The sequence below is a fragment of the Pelodiscus sinensis genome, unplaced genomic scaffold (genome assembly GCF_049634645.1).
Source record: "Pelodiscus sinensis isolate JC-2024 unplaced genomic scaffold, ASM4963464v1 ctg34, whole genome shotgun sequence".
NCBI classification, from domain to species: Eukaryota; Metazoa; Chordata; order Testudines; family Trionychidae; genus Pelodiscus; species Pelodiscus sinensis.
Window position 1 is genome coordinate 3237406 of NW_027465849.1, and position 20617 is coordinate 3258022.

Sequence of the window (20617 nt, forward strand, 5' to 3'; positions counted from 1 at the left end):
TCGTGCGTGATTTAATTTTAATTCAAAACTATTACAATTTTAAATCATCTTTGCTTGTCCTTTTCATTTTATTTTTTAAATTATTCAAAATCTTATTTTAATTTGCAAGATTTATTTTTAAATGTATTAACATCTTAAGTCTGATTTTTTTATTTTGACATTTATTTTGGTTTTATTTTATTCCTTTAATTGACTTTATAGCTATTAAAAGGTTAAACTTTCTATCGTGTTTCATTTGAATGTTGTGTCTAGTCTAAATAGTTAAAACATTAACATTTCAAATCTAAATTTGATTTTTGTTAAATTTTATTGTACTGGTAAATAATTAATGCTTTATTTTAATGTACATATTGATTTAAAGGGGATTTTCATTTGTTAGAACCTTAATTCTGTCTGAAAGAAAGGTTGTTTTTTTTGTTTTTGTTTTTTGTTTTTGTTCTGGGAAGCTCCTTAGTTCATTAAATTGTTTCTTCCCATAAATCCAACATCACAAAATTTTTGGGCTGGGAATTTCCTCACTTTTCGCTCTCTCCCTGTGTGTGTGTGGGGGGGGAGGGGGCGGGAGGCGCCTATCTACCATGTGTGATGAGTTAGCTAAGATCTCAGCCCTGCCCAGGGGTATGGGTCTCTTTCAGCCATTCCTGGGGCTTCCAGTGCCCCCCAACTGAATCTAACTAGGGGCTGGTTTCTGGTTCCGCTTCACACCTGGTGCATTTCTAGAAGTGGGGTTACAGCTGGAAGAAGACTCCCCCACCCCGGTCCACACAGCACCCCTCCCCCCACTGTGCCTGACTGCATATCCCTCCCCAATGAACCACCATTCCCCTGCCTTCTCTTATTACTCCTCCCTGCCCCTCCCCTGTAGCAAATCCACGGTCCCATCTACCCCGGTATCCTGCCCCCCCCAAATGTGCACCCCCCCTCCTGTATCCCCTAAAAGGAGTTCGCAGACGGCCATACAGAGCCAGCTTCTTTATTGAGTCTGGTGGGTGGGCACCTAGGACAGCCCCTTAGTACGACAGTAATAGAAATGTAGCCGTGTTAGTCTGGGGTAGCTGAAGCAAAATACAGGACAATGTAGCACTTTAAAGACTAACAAGATGGTTTATAAGGTGATGAGCTTCCGTGGGCCAGACCCACTTCCTCAGATCAAATAGCAGAAGAGAATAGTCACAACCATAGATACCAAATCTAATTATCACCTCTAATATCATTAGCCCACAGACATTCACCTCCCCCCACCATCACCCTTCTGTTCTGAAATGTGATTTGTCCTTTTCATGTGTGTTCATTTTTTTAATTGTATCCTTTGGTTGTGACTATTTTCTTCCACTATTTGATCTGAGGAAGTGGGTCTGGCCCACGAAAGCTCATCACCTAATAAACCATCTTGTTAGTCTTTAATAGCTACATAGTCCTGTTTTTTGCCTTAGCACGACAGCGTGTCCCTCTCCTCCCCCCGGATAGATGTTCCCATCATGTGCCTCCCCCCCACACCCAGCTGTCCCCTCCACCCCCACCCCCGGAGGGATGGTGCTGCGTGGTGGGGATGAGATCCAATATGGCAGCTCTTCCACACTGTCGTCCCCTTCATGCCCCAGCTCTGGGGGGGACGGGACGGTGCTGTGGGGCAGGCTCCTGCACCCACTGAATCCCCGGGGGTCATGGCGCCTTCCAGCGCTGTCAATAGGGGCAACAGCCCCGACCCCCAGCCTCACTCCATCCTCCAGGGACCCAGCATAATCCAGGGGTCTCTGGCCCCCTCCCTGGGGCCCCCCTCCATCTTCCTGGGCTCTCTGCTTGGTGCCCCCCCCCAGGGATTCCAGTGCAGTGACCCCCCCACCTTGCTCCATCCCCCCAGGAAGGTGCCCTCAAGGAGTCCCCACGCCCAGCTCCTGCCCGCCCTCCGCTGCCCACCCAGGCCGGCCCTCGCCCCCATCGGCCCAGGTGCCCGGCCCGGCGCCCTGGTAGCCGGGCTCGCGGGCGTGCTTGCGCTTGGCGTGGCGCCGGAGGGTGGTGCGCTCGGTGAAGCGCAGGCGGCAGAGCGGGCACTGGTAGGGCTTCTCCCCCGTGTGCACCCGCTGGTGCCGCAGGAGCTCCCCCGACTCCCGGAAGCCCTTCTGGCAGATGGCGCAGCGGAAAGGGCGCTCGCCGGTGTGGATGTGCCGGTGCCGCTGGAGGTGGGAGGCCCGCTTGAAGGCCTTGCCGCAGGCCCGGCAGAGGTGGGGCTTGTGCTCCGAGTGGCTGATGCGGTGCCGCTCCAGGTCCGAGAGGTACAGGAAGGCCCGCCGGCACACGGGGCAGCAGTGCACCCGCCGGGGGGGCGGGGCCACAGCTGGCCCCGCCTCCAAGTCCCGCCGGGACACCGTGTACGGCACGCCCTGGGCGTCGATCAGAAGCAGGTGGTCCTCCGATGGGCCCTCGGGGGGTGACGATGGGACGCCCGCGCCCGCCGCCTCCTGGGGGAGGAGCCAGCCGGGGCCGGCTAGCCGGCTGCGGTAGGGGCCCCGCAGCTTCGGGGACGGAGCTCGTGGGGGGTCCCTGCACCGCGGCCACCCCATCAGGGTTGAGTGCAGCTTGGGGCCCCACGTCGCCCTGGAGCATGTCTTGGGGGGCTCTGGCTGGGCCCACGACACCTCCGGGCCATCGGGCCGCCTGCCCCGGGCAGCAGCCTCACCCCACTTGGGCTGGGCGTAGCGGGCGCCGGCGGGCCAGATCCCTGTCACCTCCAGGTCCTGCCAGGCACGGCCGCATGGGTGGTCCTTGGTTCCTTCTGCTGTCTTCGAGGGCAGGCTACCCCCCGGCACACCGTCCCACTCCCTCCGCTGGCCTGGCTCCATCCGGCGGCTGCGGTGGCACTCCCCTCGCCTACCCAGCCATCACTGTGGGGCAAGGGGACAGGGTGAGAGCCGGAGATGCCCCAGCGGGGGCCATCCACCCTGGAGCCAGGGCAGGATCATCCCCTGTCATCTATCCCCCCCCCCCCCAAAAGTGTCAGCGAATCCATCAGTCGCTAAGTCTGGCAAGATGCGGCCCTGGGGCCGGATCCGGCCCACTTCACGCTTTCACCGGCCCCTCTGGCCTCTTTCTAGTTCTACCCTGCGGCCCAATTTCCAGGCAGTGGCTCCGGCAGCAGGATCCTATTTAAATGGTTCACGGCTCCCACTTGCGGCGCTACCGCAGGGGCCGGAGCCGCGAGTCCTTTACAAAGCCACAGCGGCTCCGGGCGGCTGCCAGGCAACACGGTAGCAGCAGGGCCGGGAACCACGAGCCTTTTGCTCTGTTTTTACGTCAAAGCCTCCGGCCCCGGCGGGGAGAGGCCAGTCCCCAGCCCAGCCCCTTTTGCCCCGGGCCTACCTCCTTGCGGGCGGAACTGGCCGTGATCAAGAGCAAAATTCATGAAGTGGCCCTCCTGCAAAAGGTATTGCCCATCCCTGAGCTAAGCTCTCGGTCTGTTACAGAGACAGGCCATAGTGCTGGGCAGAATCTTGCTTTGGCTTCCTCTGTTAGACTGAAGAGCCGGTTATTAAATATTTGTTCCCTGTGATGGTCCTGATAGCCGGGGATGAAGTCACCCCCCGAACCCTCTCTCTGTGAAGCGAAATAGATGGAGCTCCTGGGGTCTCTCCCTCTCTGGCAAGTTTTCTTACCCATTAGCCATTCTCCTGGCCCCTCTCCTGGACATGGGATCCCAGCACTGGTCGCCCCAGGGCCAGACCCGGGGGCCAAATAACCTCTCGCGATTCCCCACTTTCGATATCCCAGGATCACGTTGGCCCTTTTGGCCACCGCGTCGCCCTGGGAGCTTCTGTTCTCTTGATTAGCCCCCTCGATCTTTGTCAGAGGCGCTGCTCCCCAGAATAGGGCCCCCAGCCCGTACATGTGGCCTACATGCTTGTTCCTAGCTGGATAAATTGGCATTTAGTGGCATAAAAACTAGGGCTGTCAAGCCATTAAACAATTAATCTTGATTCATTGCATTTTACGTGCACAGATCCCCAGAAATTGAACACCAAGTGAAATTGATTCTAAATATTTTTGGAAGTTTTTCTGCCTTTTCAAATATGGTGCCTTCAACTACAATGCGGAAGACAAAATGGACAGGGTTCACTGTATAGAATTATTTTTTATTTCAACTATTTTCACCGTAATCGAGACAAAACAGCATTTTTCAGTTCACATCATACAAGTACTGCAATGCATTCTTTTTATCCTGATAGCGCCACTTACGAACACAGATTTTTTTTGGGTCACATAACTGCACCCCAAAACAACACAATGTAAAACTTCCAAGCCTACAAGTCCACTCAGTCCTCTTTCTTGTTCAGCCAGTCACTCAGACAAAGAAGTTTTCAGCTTAGAAAAGAGACAACTAAGGGCGGATAGGATAGAGAGCTATAAAATCATGACTGGTGTGGAGAAAGTGAATAAGGAAAAGTGATTTACTTGTTCCCATAACTCAAGAACTAGGGGTCACCAAATGAAATGAATAGGTAGCAGGTTTAAAACAAACAAAAGGAAGTTTTCATGCAATGCACAGTCAATCTGTGGAACTCCTTGCCAGAGGATATTGTGAAGACAAGGTTAAAAAAAGAGCTAGATAAATCCATGAAGGATACGTCCATCAATGGCTATTAGCCAGGATGGGCAGGGATGATGTAACTGGCCTTTGTTTGTCAGAAACTGGGAATGGGCGACAGGGGTCACTTGATGATTCCTCGTTCTGTTCATTCCCTCTGGGGCACCTGGCATTGGCCACTGTTGGAAGACAGGATGGACCTTTGACTAGATGGACCTTTGCTCGGACCCAGTCTGGCTGTTCTTATGTAAGTTTGTTTCCACATGCAGGAGATAATGCCGCCTGCTACTTATTTGCAATATCACCTGAAAGCAAGAACAGACGTTCCCATGGCACTGTTATAGTCGGTGTTGCAGGGTATTTATGTGCCAGATGTGCTAAACATTCGGACGTCTCTTCACACTTCTGCCACCATTCCAGAGGACATGTGTCCATTAAGGATGTAATAGTGCAGTCGATTAACCAATTCACCAAGAAGCAAAAGCTTATAGATTCATGCTATGGACAACACGCATTCCCCCGCCCCCCGCAGTAAATTTTTTAGCAGGCTGGCCAACAGCCCGGCTCAGTTCTGGTTTGCGCCGTGTCCGGGACCTATCCCCGCTGCAGCTCTGCATTTAAAGTGTATTAGGAGCTGGGTAGGCAGGCAGCCTGGCTCAGTTCCGGTTTGCGCCGGGTCCAGGACCTATCCCCGCTGCAGCTCTGCATTTAAAGTGTATTAGGAGCTGGGTAGGCAGGCAGCCTGGCTCAGTTCCGGTTTGCACCGGGTCCAGGACCTATCCCCGCTGCAGCTCTGCATTTAAAGTGTATTAGGAGCCAGGTAGGCAGGCAGCCTGGCTTAGTTCCAGTTTGCGCCGGGTCCGGGAGCTCAGACTCCCCAGACGGGCTGCTGCCACCCCATGCTGCTGCCTCTGTATCAGAGGCAGTAGCATGAGGCAACAGGCAGCCAGTCCGTGAGGGCAGCTGGTTTTAAAACCTCATGGACCAGCTCCCGCCTGGTACCCCATGCTGCTTCCTCTGATACAGAGGCAGCAGTGCGGAGTGGCAGGGGGCTCTTTGGGAGTGGGGCTGGAGTGCACTGGCTGCCGGCCCCACCCCCGGCGACTATCGACTAGTCGAGTCACCGATAAGAATTCACGAGGTGAATCGACTATTCAATGAATCAATATTTAACACCCCTAGTGTCCATGCTGATGACCGGTTCTGCTCGATGACGGCCCGAAGCAACGCACACAGAGGCAGGTTCGTTTTCATCCCGAGTCAGAGGCCACCAGCAGAAGAGTGAGTTTCCATTAGGTGCCACACCTTGTCCCCCTCCGATTTTGCGTGGCACTTGAGATTCTCAGACCTTGGGCTGCGTGCTGTAGCTGTCTGTAGAAATCTCCCATGGGCCCCTTCTCGGAGACTTGTCAGCTCCGCAACGAAAGTGTTCTTAAAACGACCCTCTGTGGGGGCATCAGCCGAGGCTGCTGTAAAAAGGGGTTAAGTGGCAGACAATGGATACACCAGAGCAGGAGAGAAAGAATTCTCCCCCAAGGAGTCCACTCACAAATGAAATTAACACATTCTTTTAAGGAGCATCCTCAGCATGGAAGCAAGATGGCCGAAGCATGAACGGCCGTGTAAATGCTTACCGTATCTGGCACGTACACACCTGGCAATGCCAGCTACAACAGCGCCAGGCGAACACCTGTTCTCACTTTCAGGTGATGCTGAAAGGAAGACACGGGCAACATTACGTCCCGTAAAACCAATCTGAGTGGTTGCTGAACGAGAGGTGGGACTGAGTGGTCTTGTGGGCGCCGAAGTTTTATATTGTTTTGGTTTCGAGATCGTTCGTGTCACAAAAATCCAATCGAATCTCCATTTGCAAGTTGCCATTTCCCAATAAAGACGTCACCCAGCAGGACTTGTACAAGGCGGACTTGAAAAATACGATTTCTTTTTTACAGTTCAAAGATGTGGAATCAAAAAAGAATCATATAAATGAGCAATTACCCGTGTTGTGATTGAAATCAATGTATTTGAAAATGGAGAAAAACATCCGAAAAGATTTCTCAAGCCATTTCAGTTGGTAGGCTAATAGTAGCATGGTTCAAATAGCAACCAGTCCCGATTGTTTTCATCGCGATTGCTTGGGGTTAGTCACATGAGTTGATGGCGATTAATCGACAGCCCTAATTAAAATGCACCTCGTTTGCCTGCGCCCAGTGTTCCACGAGATCCGGAACAGCGACCCCAGCCAATTCGTTCTTTTCCCCGCCCCAAACTTCGTATCAGCTGCAAACCTGAGTGGTGAGGATTTTATGGTTTCTGCCAGGTCATTGATAAAAACGTTAAATCCTGTAGGGCCAAGAGCTGGTCCCTGTTGGTCGCCCGTGGGAGGATTCCCTGATAAATTACATTTTTAGCCCGACTAGTTAGCCAGTTTGTTCTGGCCTGGGTTCAGTTGGTGCCATTCAAGTTTCTTAAACAAAATGTGCGGTACCAAGTCAAATACCTGACACAAGTCTATTACACAGGCATTATTACCGTTAGCAACCATTACATGCCACTCCCCTGCCAGAGCCAGGGAGAAAACCCAGGAGTCCTGGCTCCCAGCCCCTCCTGCTCTAACCACTAGACCCCACTACCCTCCCAGAGCCAAGAAGAGAACCCAGGAGTCCTGGCTCCCAGTCCCTCCTGCTCTAACCACTAGACCCCACTACCCTTCCAGAGCCAAGAAGAGAACCCAGGAATCCTGGCTCCCAGCCCCCTCCTGCTCTAACCACTAGACCTCACTCCCATCCCAGAGCCAGGGAGAGAGTCCTGGAGTCCTGAGTCCCACTCCCAGCAGCTTCCTGTTCCTGTCCCTCAATCCACATGTCCACACCTCTTTCCCATCCCTCCTTCACCCCACAGCCACCCACCAGTACACCCCCTTTCCACTCCATAACGGTGTCCCCCACACCTGCCCACCCCAGCTCTCCCCATCCCCTGGACTGCTCTCTCAGGGCTCCCGTCTGTCCCAGGGTGACCTATGCCCTTGTCCCTATCTAGCATCCACTGCTCGCACCCAGGAAGGTGCTTGGGACGTGTGGCACCCTGCCCCTTCTGACACCCTGCATGGCCCTGCCAGAGGCAGCCAGCAGCTTCCGAGACAGCTGTGCCCATCGGGCACAGGGCGTCCGTGCCAGGGCACCGCCCACCTGCAAGATGGGGAGGTGAGAGAGTTGGAATGGGCATGGGTGTCCCTCTGTCTGTATATCTGTGTTTGTCTGGGTGTCCTGTGTCTGTCTGTGCGGGCATCCTGCGTCTGCATGTCTGTGCATCTGTGTCTCTCTAGGCATCCTATGTCTGTGTGTCTGTGCATCCCTGGGTCTGTTGGAGCATCCTGTATCTGTCCAGCTATGCATCCCTGTGTCTCTCGGTCTGCCCCTCCTGTCTGTCTGGGCATTCTGGTGTCCGTCTGCATGTCCTGCTCTCCATGGATCCCACGGTCTGTGTGTGTCCCGGTGTCTGTCTGTTGTCCCATTGTCTGTGTGTGTGTGTCCCGGTGTAGGTCTGTTCTCCCGCTGTCTATGTATCCCTGTATCCGTCTGTGTCCCGGTGTCTCTGTGTCCGTGTCCCAGTGTCTGTCCGTGTGTCCCGGTTTCTGTCCCTGTGTGTGTGTTTTGGTGTCTGTGTGTCCCGGTGCCTCTCGCCGCCCCCCCTCCATCTCCTCCGGCCCCAGGCCCGGCCCAGCCCCGTCCTCAGGGTGCCCCTCCCGGAGGTCCGCGCCCGGCGGGGGGGGGGGGGGTGGCAGCGGGGCGCCGGGGCTGCCCGGGCGGGCGGTACCTGCGGCGGGTTCTCATCCCAGCGGCGCGGCGTGGGCGGCTGCGATCTGCGGGCGGCCGGGAGGGAACCGCGGCGGCCAGCGCCCGGCCAGGCCGCTCCGACACCGCCGGCCGGGGCAGCGGGACCCAGCAGAGCCCCCGGCCAGAGCAGCAGCCCGGCCGGCTCCGGAGTCCGCTGGGTCCCAGTGCCCGGCCGGAGCACGGCCCCCTCCCCAGGCACCGAGGCACCGGATCGGGGCCCGTCGGGCAGAATCACCGGGATCGGGGCCCCGGCGGGCCGGGCGCTGCCCAGGCACCGAGTCACTGAGACTATTAGGTGTATTACGGTAGGCCCCATTGTGCGAGGCGCTGCAGCTTACCCATTAGGTGTATTAAGGTAGCGCCTATTCTCCGCTGCCAGGGCCCACGGCCCCATTGTGCGAGGCGCTGTACATTGTCTATTAGGTGTATTACGGTAGTGCCTATTCGCCCCTGCCAGGGCCCACGGCCCCATTGTGCGAGGCGCTGCACATTGTCTATTAGGTGTATTACGGTAGTGCCTATTCGCCCCTGCCAGGGCCCACGGCCCCATTGTGCGAGGCGCTGCACATTGTCTATTAGGTGTATTACGGCAGTGCCCATTCGTCCCGTCAGAGCCCACGGCCACATTGTTCGAGGCGCTGCACATTGTCTAGTAGGTGTATTACGGTAGTGCCTATTCGCCCCTGCCAGGGCCCACGGCCCCATTGTGCGAGGCGCTGCACATTGTCTATTAGGTGTATTAGGGCAGCACTTGGCTCATGGCTCGCTGCGCTCTACACACCTGTCAGAGTCCCTGCCCCGAGCAGCAGCCAATCAGGGCCTGACTCGCACTGCGAAGATTCATTGAATGGTAATTCGCTGTCTATTAATCAGTCTGGTGGTAACACCGCTAAGCTTTAGGGTGAGATCATGCTTGGTTGCTGTTGCTGCCATACTTAGCAATGTGTTGGTGACTGGCATGATTGGTTAAAATAAACCCTGAAGCCAGGCTGATTATGTTGCTTACCGATTCATTACGGAATTAATTACTAGGGGATAATAGACCAGTATACTTAAACCTGATATCAACACTTTATTAGTGGCAATTACCAACTGATCCATTTCTTAATCAGTTGTAATAATTTTGAAGCTATATTCTTTGGTGATTGGTTATTTAGCAAAACCTTCATTCAACTGTATTTGTGAGTCGTATTATTGAATGATCAAAGCCTTTGTTTATAATTTATGGTTATTAACTATATCAGGTAGGCTGGTTTGTTACAGTTACTTATACATATTTTAATCAATTTGTAATAATATTAAATTATTCACCAATGGCTAATTATCATGAGTTATTAATAAATGCTGTTTTTAATTTGTCATAATAGTTAATAGCTATATAGAATTGGCTATCTACTATGTTTCATATCGATACTTATCTATTAATATTTATATATTTATTGATAAATAATTGTGAGCAACTAAACAATGCCTTTATTGAGCAAAGATATTACTAATTTATATTATTGTAATGAGGAATGGCAATAGAATATTAATGACTAATCAATACCTTTATTGGTGATTTGCCATAATGATCAGTAATTATTAGTGACTAATAGTGACTTGTTTTTTGTTATAATAATGATTGATACAGATATATTCAAAGTTGTTGGTTAATTACCGGTAGCTAATCAATACCTTCATTGATCAGTTACAATAATGATTGAAAAAGTTGCATTCATTCTTAGTTATTTGTAACTAATGAATATCTTCATTGATTAGTAACAATAATGAATAATAAAGTTATCTTAATTGTTAATTATGGCTAAGTAACCTGTTTGTTATACATTATAATAATGATTAATACATATTATAATTGATTATAACTAATTAACAATTAATAAATACATTTATTGATGTATAATAATATTGACTAATAGCAATGTACTATTTATTGTGCTTACGTATTGCTTATTAACCATTAATATCTATTTATTGGTGGTGTACTATTAGAGATTAACAAATGTAGTGAGTAAACAAAACCTTTACTTGTCAATTATAAAAATGATTAATAGCACTGTAATATGTATGGCACTGTAATATGTTTAACATTAATTATTACTGGCTGGACAGACTGTCCTTGATCTGTGATAATGGTGAAAAAGAGCAAGATATTGTGTATTAATTATTATTAATAACAGCTGGGGCTGTTGATTAATTGCAGTTAACACACATAATTTACTCAAATTAGTCATGATTTAAAAACTAAGTGTGATTGATCACAATTTTAATCACACTGTTAAATAATAGCATACCAATTGAAATGTATTACATATGTTTGACATTTTTCTACATTTTCATATGTATTAATTTCAGTTACAATACAGAATACAATTGTACAGTGCTTAATTTATATTATTATTACAAATATTTGAAAAAATGATAAACAAAAGAAATAGCATTTTTCAGTTCCCTCCTACAAGTACTGTCGTGAAAGTACAACTTATAAATGGAGATCTTTTTCATTACATAATTGCACTCATGAACAAAACAATGTAGTGCCTACAAGTCCATTCAGTCCTACTGTGTGTTCAGCCAACATGACAAACAAATTTGTTTTCAATTTCAGGAGATAATGCTGCCTGCATCTAATTTGCAATGCCACCTGGAAGTAAGAACAGGTGTTCACATGGCACTGTTACATCTGGAATTGTATTTACATGTCAGAGATGCTAAACATTCATGTGCCCCTTCATGCTTCTCCCACTGTCCTAGAGGACATGTTCCCATGCTGATGATGCTTATTAAAGAAAACGTGTTAAATTAAATTTGTGACTGCACTCCTTGTGAGAGAGAGCGGGGGGAAAGTATGTTTCCTGCTCTGCCTTGCCTGCAGTCTGCCATCTATTTCATGTTCTAGCAGGCTCGGATGATGACTCAGCACACGTTTGTTTTAACAACACTTCCACAGCAGATTTGACAGCAGGCAAAGAAAGTATCAATGTGAGATTTTGGTTGCTGAAGCATGAATGGGTAGAGGAGTCTGTAGCGCATCTCGTACATAAATACCTTGCAAAACCAATTACAAGAGTGCCATAGAATCGTAGATTTCTAAGGGCTAAAAGAGATCTCCAGAGGTCATCAAGTCCAACCCCCTGCCCAAAGCAGGACTAACCCCAACTAAAGAAAGCCTGTTCTCACTTTCAGCTAATGCCGTCAACAGGAAGCAGGCAGCTTTATTTCCTACAAATATGAACAAACCTTCTTGTCCGAGCAATTGGCTGAAGAAGTAGAACTGAGCAAAGTTGGAGGAACCCAAGTTCTACATTGTTTTGGTCTGAGTGCAGTTCTTCTTGTACATAATTCTACATGTGTAAATTCCACTTTCACGACAGATTGCATTGCAGTACTTGTATTAGGCGAATTAAAAATGCAATTTCTTTTATTTCTACTGTGCAAATGGTTGTACTAAAAAGAATGTAAAGTGAGCCCTCTAGCTTTTGTGTTCTGTGTTGTAACTGAAAGCAATATACTAGAAAATGTGTAAAACATCCAGAAATACTTCATTATGGTTGAGGAATACAATTAATCACACAGTGAATCATAATTCATTTTTTTTTAAATCTCGCAATTCACAGTGATTAATTTTTTTGTTCACGTGGCAGCCCTAATAACAACGTATCTTTTATTGGTGATTCATAACTAGTGGCTAATCGATACTGTTATCGATCGGTTCCCGTACTGATCGTGGGGGTGGATGGCAGATTACTGCTGACTCTGGTGTTCTCGGGCTCAGTGAAAGGGGCATCCCATCCCCCTGTGGCTCTAGGATGGGGTGCATAAGGCCCCATGTGCTTTCTGTGGGTGTCATCAAGGCGGGGGGCAGTCACTGGGACCCACATCCCCATCTGCAGCCAGATGTGACTCTCCATCAGAAGGTAGAATGGAAGATGTAAGGGATTTAAGGGTCGACAGGGATACAGCATAGAACAGACTTGCCAGCACAGGAACCAGAAGCAGTCAGCACAATCCATCTTGGTGAAAGGGGAGCCCCGAGCCAAAGGCCCTGACCTCCTCCTGCACCCTAAACTACCCAAAACTAACTCCCCTGCCTAGAAGTCTGGCCCCCAAACCTTTTATTCTGCCTTTTGTTCTCCTTTTTGGGAAAAAGGTGGCACCTGGCCGTATCCTTTCCTGCGCTCAGGTTACTAAGGGTACCGGCGATTGTCGTCTACGGTAGCTTCCCCCATCTAGGTATTAGTGCAGTGCCCTGGGAAACTGAGGCACATACATGGGGTTAGTATAGGAGAGGAGAACTCACATAGGGTTGCCAGATAGTTTCACAAAAAATGCCGAACATGGCGGGGAAAAAAATTGGTTGACCAAAAAAAAAACCAAACCCCAACTGCACAAAAAAAAAAGTCACTGTGCCTTTAAATCCACACGCTCCCCATCCCTGCCCTCCCCCCAGACATGGCAGGGGAAGAATGTCCTAAGCAGCCTTCTGTCCCAGAAGAACAGAAAATATTTTCTGTTTTTTTTACAGGACAGAAGCCGCAAATACCAGACTGTCCGGGCCAATGCCGGACACCTGGCAACCCTATACTCACATGAAACATAGCCAAGCGAGTATAATCCCCACTTTGTCCCAGTGGGGAAGCTGGCACTGACCGTGGGAGGGAAGAGAAAGTGGGACACAGCGGGGGGAGGGGTATAGCGGGGGGCAGTGGTGGTACAATTGTGAAATCCCAGCTAGATTGTGGCATCGGTTCCTCCACACTGGAGAGCGTCCCTTCCGGGACGGGTTCTGCCACTGCGCAGTGGGTGCATTATCGGAGTGTCAACCTCCTGCCTCTGCTACTTCCACAGGCACCGGGAGACGCACCCCACGACCACGTGCCTGGTGCTGCTGCAGCGAGGGGAGCAGGGGAAGCTAGGGGGGCTGCCCCAGAGGAAGAGCTAGCAGGGCGGGAAGCAGAGATGCTGTCAGCTGTCCCAACGGGGCGGCGCTTCCTGGCTTCTACTGCTTCGTGGTCAGCAAATCAAGGGCAAGACAGCACTGGATTCCCACCACCGGGGCTGCCCCATGTCCCATCCATTGGACGGTGCCAGGCAGCCACCCCCGGGGCCTTCAGCTGCCTCACAGACCCTGGTGTCGCCTCCCCGGAGGCCTGGGGGATGGAATCCAAGAGTCCCCTGGGGGAGGTGATTTTGGACCCCTCGAATGACCTCTGACCCATAGGGGGTGGGAATCTGACTCCCGCTGGATGTGACCTCTGACTCTCGACATGACCTCTGACTCCGGGGAAGGGGAACTGTGACCCAGATGGAGTTGACCTCTGACCCCTGGAGTGAACTTTGATACCTATGGGAAGGGGATTGGTGGCCCCCTGTGGAGGTGACCTCTGACCCCTAGGGCAGCATGCCCCGGTGGGCAGGGGCACAGGTCCTGGGTTACTTTTGGGCACCGCCAGCCCCTTGCCCAGGGCAGGTGCAGGGCCCAGGACTGCCCATTGTGGCTTGAGCTCCCTGTGCAGCTCTTACCACGGCTGGGACGTGGCTTCTGGCCCGGCCACAGGGCGTGGCCTCAGTGGGAGGGGAGGAGCCGTGGCGGGGATCCTGCATGTGCCCCGTTTTTGCATGTTGAAGAGCTGGCCGCCTCGGGTGTAGATCCCACTGATTTGCAGGCACTTGGGCTGCCCCCCCCCCCCCAAACCTCCCACCAGCCCCCCGGCGAAATAAACGAGATGTGACTGCAACGTGTGTGCTGGGGGTGGGGCGGCTGGTTACGGGGGCAGGGAATGGGCCTGTCCCCTCTAGGGGGCACCCATGACTGGCTCAGGGGGGCAGGGGGAGCCAATATGGCTTCTCTGTTTGCCCTACATGTAGCCCACAAGAGGGAGCCTCCCTGACTGTTTTACTCCCCTGCCCACCCTTTTGCCCACAACAAAGATGGCTTCCCCCCCAGCCCACTATACACTCCTTGCCCACACTCAAGATGGCCCCTCCCGGACTACGTCGCCCTTCCCTGCCCACAGTTAAGATGGCGCCCGGCTGACTGCGTCGCTCCTATGTGCCCACAGTCAAGATGGCGCCTCTCTGGGTGCGCCTCCCTGCCCACAGTCAAGATGGCGCCTCTATGAGTGCGCCTCCTTGCCCACAGTCAAGATGGCGCCTCTATGAGTGCGCCTCCTTGCCCACAGTTAAGATGGCGCCCGGATGACTGCGTCGCTCCTATGTGCCCACAGTCAAAATGGCGCCGGTCCTGCCCAATCGCATCCCGTTGCCCACAACCAAGATGGCGGCTGGGGCCCGGCCCTGGCAGGAAGTGGGGCTGATGGGGGCTGAGTCCCCCATTGGGCCTCTCTGTGCCCAATCAGGGCGCTGGAGGCGGCGCTGGGGGGAGGGGACGAAGGGGGGCCCAGGCTGGGCCCCCCCCTTTCCCGCGGGGTCGACAACCGCGACACCCCCCCCCCCCCGCGGGGCGGAAGTGACGAGTCCCGGCTGCCAAAATGTCGGCGCCCAGGGGGAGCTGTGAGTACTGGGGGGGCGGGGACAACCCCGGGGGGCGGGGGTGGAGGGAGCCCCCCCCCTCGAGGTCTGGGGCGCGCTGGAAGGGCCAGGAGTGGGGCTGGAGGGGGAGACCCCCGCTCTGGGGGGGGGGAGGGAAGTGAGGTCTAGTGGGCAGAGCAGAGGGGGACCCAGGACTCCTGGGGTGGGGCATTGGGGGCTGGTGGATAAAGCTGGAGGGGCTGCCCAGTTTGGCCAGGGGAGTGGGGTTTAGTGGGGTGGCGGGAGCTGGGATCCAAGTCGCCTCTGCTCTAACCACTGCACCCCACTCCCTCCCCGAAGCTAGGAATGGAAGCCGGGTGCCCTGTCTCCTTCCCCCTCCCCGCCCACTCAGCCAGTCTCAGGAGGTTTCCCGCGGCTGGCGTGGGTGTTTCTGTGCCCTGTTGCCCCGAGCAGCTATAAATAGAGGAGCGGAGACAGGGCTTTGGATTTAATCGGCTTCCTCTGCCCGGGGCACCGAGAACTGGGCAAAGGGGATCAGGAGATTAGCGAGACTGGCTGGTTTATAACGGTCTGTGGGTAATTACCAGCACCTGAGCCAGCCAGTACCTGCCCTGGGCCAGGATCAAGGCTGGTGCCACCTGGAGAGGAAGGCTCTGTGCCCCTTTTCCTGAGCCAGCCAGTCCCTGCCCTGGGTTTGGATCAGAGCCAGTGCCCCCCTGAAGGGGGTATCACTGACTGTTTCCTGTTTGCGATTCCTAGAGGTGCCCGGGGGACCTGGCGGCGATGGAGCGCTATGGCACCGATCTGCCCGAAGGGCTGGGTACCGGCTGGGCAGAGGAGCTGGGGCAGCCTGCTGGCCGGACACCCAATGCCCTCGAGTGTGTGGTGCCGTGCTCAGACCCGGAGGATGGCCCCGATGGGCTGGCACAGGTTCCGTTGACGGACAACGAGGCGGGCTCCCGAGTGCCCTTCCACTGCTCCGAGTGCGACAAGAGCTTCCGGTACCGCTCGGACCTGCGGCGCCACTTCGCCCGGCACACGGAGCTCAAGCCTTTCCAATGCCCGCACTGCAGCAAGAGCTTCAAGCACTCCTTCAACCTGGTCAACCACATCCGCAGCCACACCGGCGAGCGCCCCTACCGCTGCACCGTCTGCCCCAAGGGCTTCCGGGACTCCACCGGCCTCCTCCACCACCAGGTGGTGCACACGGGCGAAAAACCCTACTGCTGCCATGTCTGCGAGCTCCGCTTCTCCTCCCGCAGCAGCTTAGGCCGTCACCTCAAGCGCCAGCACCGCACGCCTCCCGGAGGGGGCGCCCCGGAGCCGCCTGGTGCCGCCCGCTGCCTGGAACGCCTGTGCGGCCAGGGGCGGGTAGCCCCCTATGGCTGCGGGGCCTGCGGGCGCCGCTTCCGGCTGGCGCCCGAGCTGAAAAAGCACTGGCTGGCCCACACGGACATCAAGCCCTTCAAGTGCCCGGACTGCGAGCGGGACTTTAATGCCCCCTCTTTGCTGGAGCGCCACAAACTCACCCATGCCAAGGACCGGCCTCTGCTCCTTCCTTGCCAGGGCTGTGCATGCCAGGGGGCGCATGGGCAGCAAGAGCCGCAGGGGCTGGGCTGCCCAGCCTGCAAGCCCCAGGACACCCGGCCCCTGGACAGCCTGTACCAATGTGAGTGCGGCACCTTCTTTGCCAATGCTGGCACGCTAGCCGCCCACCTGGCGGCCCACACGGGCGAGGCCTCCTTTGCCTGCGGTATCTGTGGCATGAGCTTCGGGGCCCTGCCGCCCCTGGAGGCTCACCAGCTGAGCCATGCCATGTTGCTGCCCCCACAGGACGTCCCTCCTCCGACGGCGCCGGTGCCCGTGCCGCCAGCTGGTGGGGAGCTGGAGCGCCACTTGCTGCCGCGGCTGGAGCTGCGGGCTTTTCCCGCCCGGTCTGGCAAAAAGCTGTACAAGTGCACAGAGTGCGAGAAGTTCTTCCGCAGCCCCCGGGACCTGGACCGGCACGTTCTGGTGCACACGGGCGAGAAGCCCTACCAGTGCGCCGAGTGCGGCAAGTTCTTCCGTCACGAGTGCTACCTGAAACGGCACCGGCTGCTCCACAGCGGGGAGCGCCCCTTCCAGTGCAGCGTCTGCCACAAGGGTTTTATCACCTTCAGCAACCTCTCCCGCCACCTCAAACTGCACCGCGGTATCGACTAGCGGGGCAGAGCCGCTGCCCGCTCGCCCCGCTGGCTTGGCAACCATCTGGCTTCTTGTTGTAGGGTCACTCGTAAGCACTGAGCTACGCAGATCAGTTTGTTATTGTAGGGCCTCTCTGTATGCAATGGTTTATTTTTGTAGGGTCACTCATGAATGCTGGGCTGCACAGATACGTTTGTTATTGTAGGGTCTCTTGGCACGCACTGGTTTGTTACTGTAGGGTCTCTTGGCACAAGCTGATAAATCTAAGGTCACTCTTGAGTGCTGGGGTGCACAGATCGGTTGGTTATTGTAGGGTCTTTGTGCCGGTTTGTTTTGGTAGGGTCTGGTTACAAGGGGCAGTCTATTGTTGTCAGGTTACTCATGAGCACTGGACTGCACAAGCCAGTTTGCTGTTGCCCTAGTGCTGGGTTGCACACAGCGGTTTGTTATTCAAGGGTCTCGTTGTCCATGCGTCAGAGGGGTCACTGTGTTAGTCTGTTTCAGCAAAAACAACAAGGAGGCCAGTGGCACTTTTAAAGACTAACCCATTTGTTATTGTGCACGCTGGATTGTTATTGTAGGGTCTCTCCTGAGTGCAGGACTGCATACGCTGCTTTGTTATTGTAGGGTCTCTTCTAGGTGCTGGACTGCACATGCTGGTTTATTATTGTAGGGTCTCCTTACATATAATGACTTGTCAGTGTCCGGTCCCTCATCAGCTGGGCATTATACAGAGAAATTGCTATCAGAGGGCACTGGGACTCCGCAGGCCAGTTTGTTATTGTAGGGTCTTTTCAAAGTGCTTCGGCTGCTGTGTGCCCTAGGCTGATGATCGGGGGTTTACTGCGGCCTTGCCGTCTCCTCCAAGGTCCAGAAGGGCCAGCAGTGGCTTAGAATGAATATACCTAGGGGTTCTGCACTGAGGTTTCTGACTCCCCCGGCCTGTACCACCCGGCATCCCTGTTGGGGGGTCTGTGGGCCCAGCGTGACCTTGGCACTGCCCCGGCCTGGACCACCCGGCATCCCTGTTGGGGGTCTCTGGGCCCAGAGTGACCTTGGCACTGCCCCGGCCTGGACCACCCGGCATCCCTGTTGGGGGTCTGTGGGCCCAGCGTGACCTTGGCACTGCCCCGGCCTGGACCACCCGGCATCCCTGTTGGGGGTCTGTGGGCCCAGAGTGACCTTGGCACTGCCCCGGCCTGGACCACCCGGCATCCCTGTTGGGGGTCTGTGGGCCCAGAGTGACCTCGGGGTCTCCATACACTGAGGGACATAGTATCTCCTCACTGCTATTTCTTCCTGCTCAGTGGTTTTGCTCCAGGTGCCCCATCTCTCCACTGTGACCCCCGGTCAGGGACCATCTCTCATCAGTTCACACCAATGGGGTGGGGTGGAGGGGAAGGGGGGAGCTGGCCAATTGACACCAGCAGAGGGTCTGGGCCCAGTGACTCCATGGAGCTACACCTGATTTATACCAGTTTGTGACGCTATTCTACCCTAGGGAAAGTAGAAAATTGAGGCCACAAAGGGAATTGTAAGGCTGAAGGCTGCCCCAGAAACTAGGTGAGGCCTTTAACACACAGACCCAATTGGAGCAGAAGGATCCTACATGCAGGGTTCCCTCTAATTTCTCCCATCCATGGGCAGAATACATTTTGTTCTGTGCACTGAGGCATGTGCAGATGTGCACCACCAAAAACACCTACTGCCGGCTGTGGGCGCTCTGCTAATCAGCTGGGCTGAGTCTCTCCTGGGTGGCTGCCCAAGTGCTCAGCTTCCAGGGAACATTGCTACCTCCATGTTGCCATCCAGCCTTAGTGGAGGCGCTGGCTTGTATCCCACTGCTGACACCAGTGATGGCGAAGACTCCCACACATCCACACACATCCTGGTCTGTGCTGGTGACTGGAGAACCAGCAAGTCTGTACGCTCAGCGCTAGCCCTGCCTGTCTCCTCTGAGCCTTGAGCACCGTTGTGCTAGTCATTTGAATTTGGAACAGAAACGACTGCGAAATGTGAGGGGTGTCACGTGCCCCTCCCCCACATTCCTCATGCCCTTTCAGATGGCTACATCCTTGAAAAGATGCTTCTCTCCCAATGCACATTGGTGTGTTATTGTAGGGTCTCTTGGTTGTGTATTCCACACCCTTCAGTTATTGTAGGGTCTCTAACAAATGCCCAAGATTACGCTTGCTATTGTAGATTCTCTCAGCAGTGCTGGGGCTACGCACACCTCTTCGTTATTGTAGGGCCTCTCTTCTGTGTGGTGGGTCACGCTTGTTATTGTAGGGTCATTTGCAGACGTTGCTGTTTTAGCACCACAGGGAAATCCCGGTGCTGCAGGTGCTGGTGTATTATTGTAGGGTCTCTCATAAACACTTCGGTGTGCTGTTGTGAAGTCACTGCTGGATGCAGGGCTGCAGCCGCTCGGGCTTGCTATTGTCGGGGTCTCATCCATGCTGGGCCGCACACATCAGCCTGTTCTCGTGTTTCACAGGAACGCACTCGGCGGAGGCTTTGCTCAGTTACAGAAGGGACCCGGGGCTGGTGCTGAGGGGAGGAGAGAGACACTGGGCCTCCCCTATCCCTTAGCTGAATGGGGAATCCCTGCGTGTGATATCTCACCGTGGCACTAACTCGGGTTCCCAAGAGCCAGATCGCTGTGTTAAAGAATCCTTTTTGTTTGTTTGTTTAAAATAGTTTAGCCTTGTTCCCCCCCCGCCCCCCCCCGGTTGGTAAAAATATCCCCCAATCTCGCCTGCTGAGAGCTCGACACTGAAAAACAAGGAAATAAAAAACTCTTTCCCCCTCCTGATCAAGTCCCGGCTTTTATTTCTTAGGGATGCCCAAAGCTGGGGAGGACATGGGAGACGGGTGCAGGCCCTTCCTGAGGTGTCTGCTTCTTGTTCTTTGGGTCAGCAAATCCAGTCAGATCCCCTCCGCCAGCCATCTTGCTGGTTAGCTTACGGAGAAGATGATTGAGTGGCCGTTTGGTTATGTTTTTCTTCTGGGAGGAAAAAACACCCTTGAAATGGGGCGGTCTGTGCCCTTTAAAGGGACCTGTGCACAGCCACGCCCTTGCATGGCTTGGGTCTAGAAATGTTGATTTCATTTGGGGCAGGGATAGCTCAGTGGTTTGAGCATTGGCCTGCTAAACTCAGGGTTGTGAGTTCAATCCCTGTAGAGGCCATTTGGGGCAAAAATTCATCAGGGATAGTACTTGGTCCTCCTGTGAAGGCAGCAGACTGGACTCAGTGATCTTTCAAGGTCCATTCTAGGAGATAGGCAATCTCCATTAATTTAAAAACCCCTTTTAGATCCCAATTTGGGGCGCAGGGCACATTCCACGGACTTTGTTTATTTACAAAGTCCTGCTTTGCCGTACGCAGGGAGACCCACAAATGGCAGGCTGCCTCCGAGCCAACTCCTTGGTGGCTCTCCATCCTGTACCGTGCTCGGCTGGCTTGCTTCCCCACCTTTCAGGCCTCCTGTGGCGTACAGCCAATGGTGATACACCGGTGCACGC

General features: G+C 53.7%; 2 protein-coding genes across 2 annotated transcripts; one reads left to right on the plus strand and one right to left on the minus strand.

Moving 5' to 3' along the window:
* Positions 1 to 957: 957 nt before the first annotated feature.
* Positions 958 to 8681, minus strand: LOC142823789 (uncharacterized). The gene is made up of 2 exons (XM_075915193.1): positions 8396 to 8681; positions 958 to 2882 (listed from the first exon to the last, which is right to left on the minus strand). The coding sequence occupies exon 2, from the start codon at positions 2838 to 2840 to the stop codon at positions 1872 to 1874; it is 969 nt and encodes a 322-aa protein (XP_075771308.1). The 5' UTR covers positions 2841 to 2882; positions 8396 to 8681; the 3' UTR covers positions 958 to 1871.
* A 6016-nt stretch (positions 8682 to 14697) lies between these two features.
* Positions 14698 to 19903, plus strand: FIZ1 (FLT3 interacting zinc finger 1). Its single transcript, XM_075915187.1, has 2 exons — positions 14698 to 14928; positions 15667 to 19903. Exon 2 carries the CDS (start codon positions 15691 to 15693, stop codon positions 17107 to 17109), a length of 1419 nt encoding a protein of 472 aa, XP_075771302.1. The 5' UTR covers positions 14698 to 14928; positions 15667 to 15690; the 3' UTR covers positions 17110 to 19903.
* The last annotated feature ends 714 nt before the right edge of the window (positions 19904 to 20617 follow it).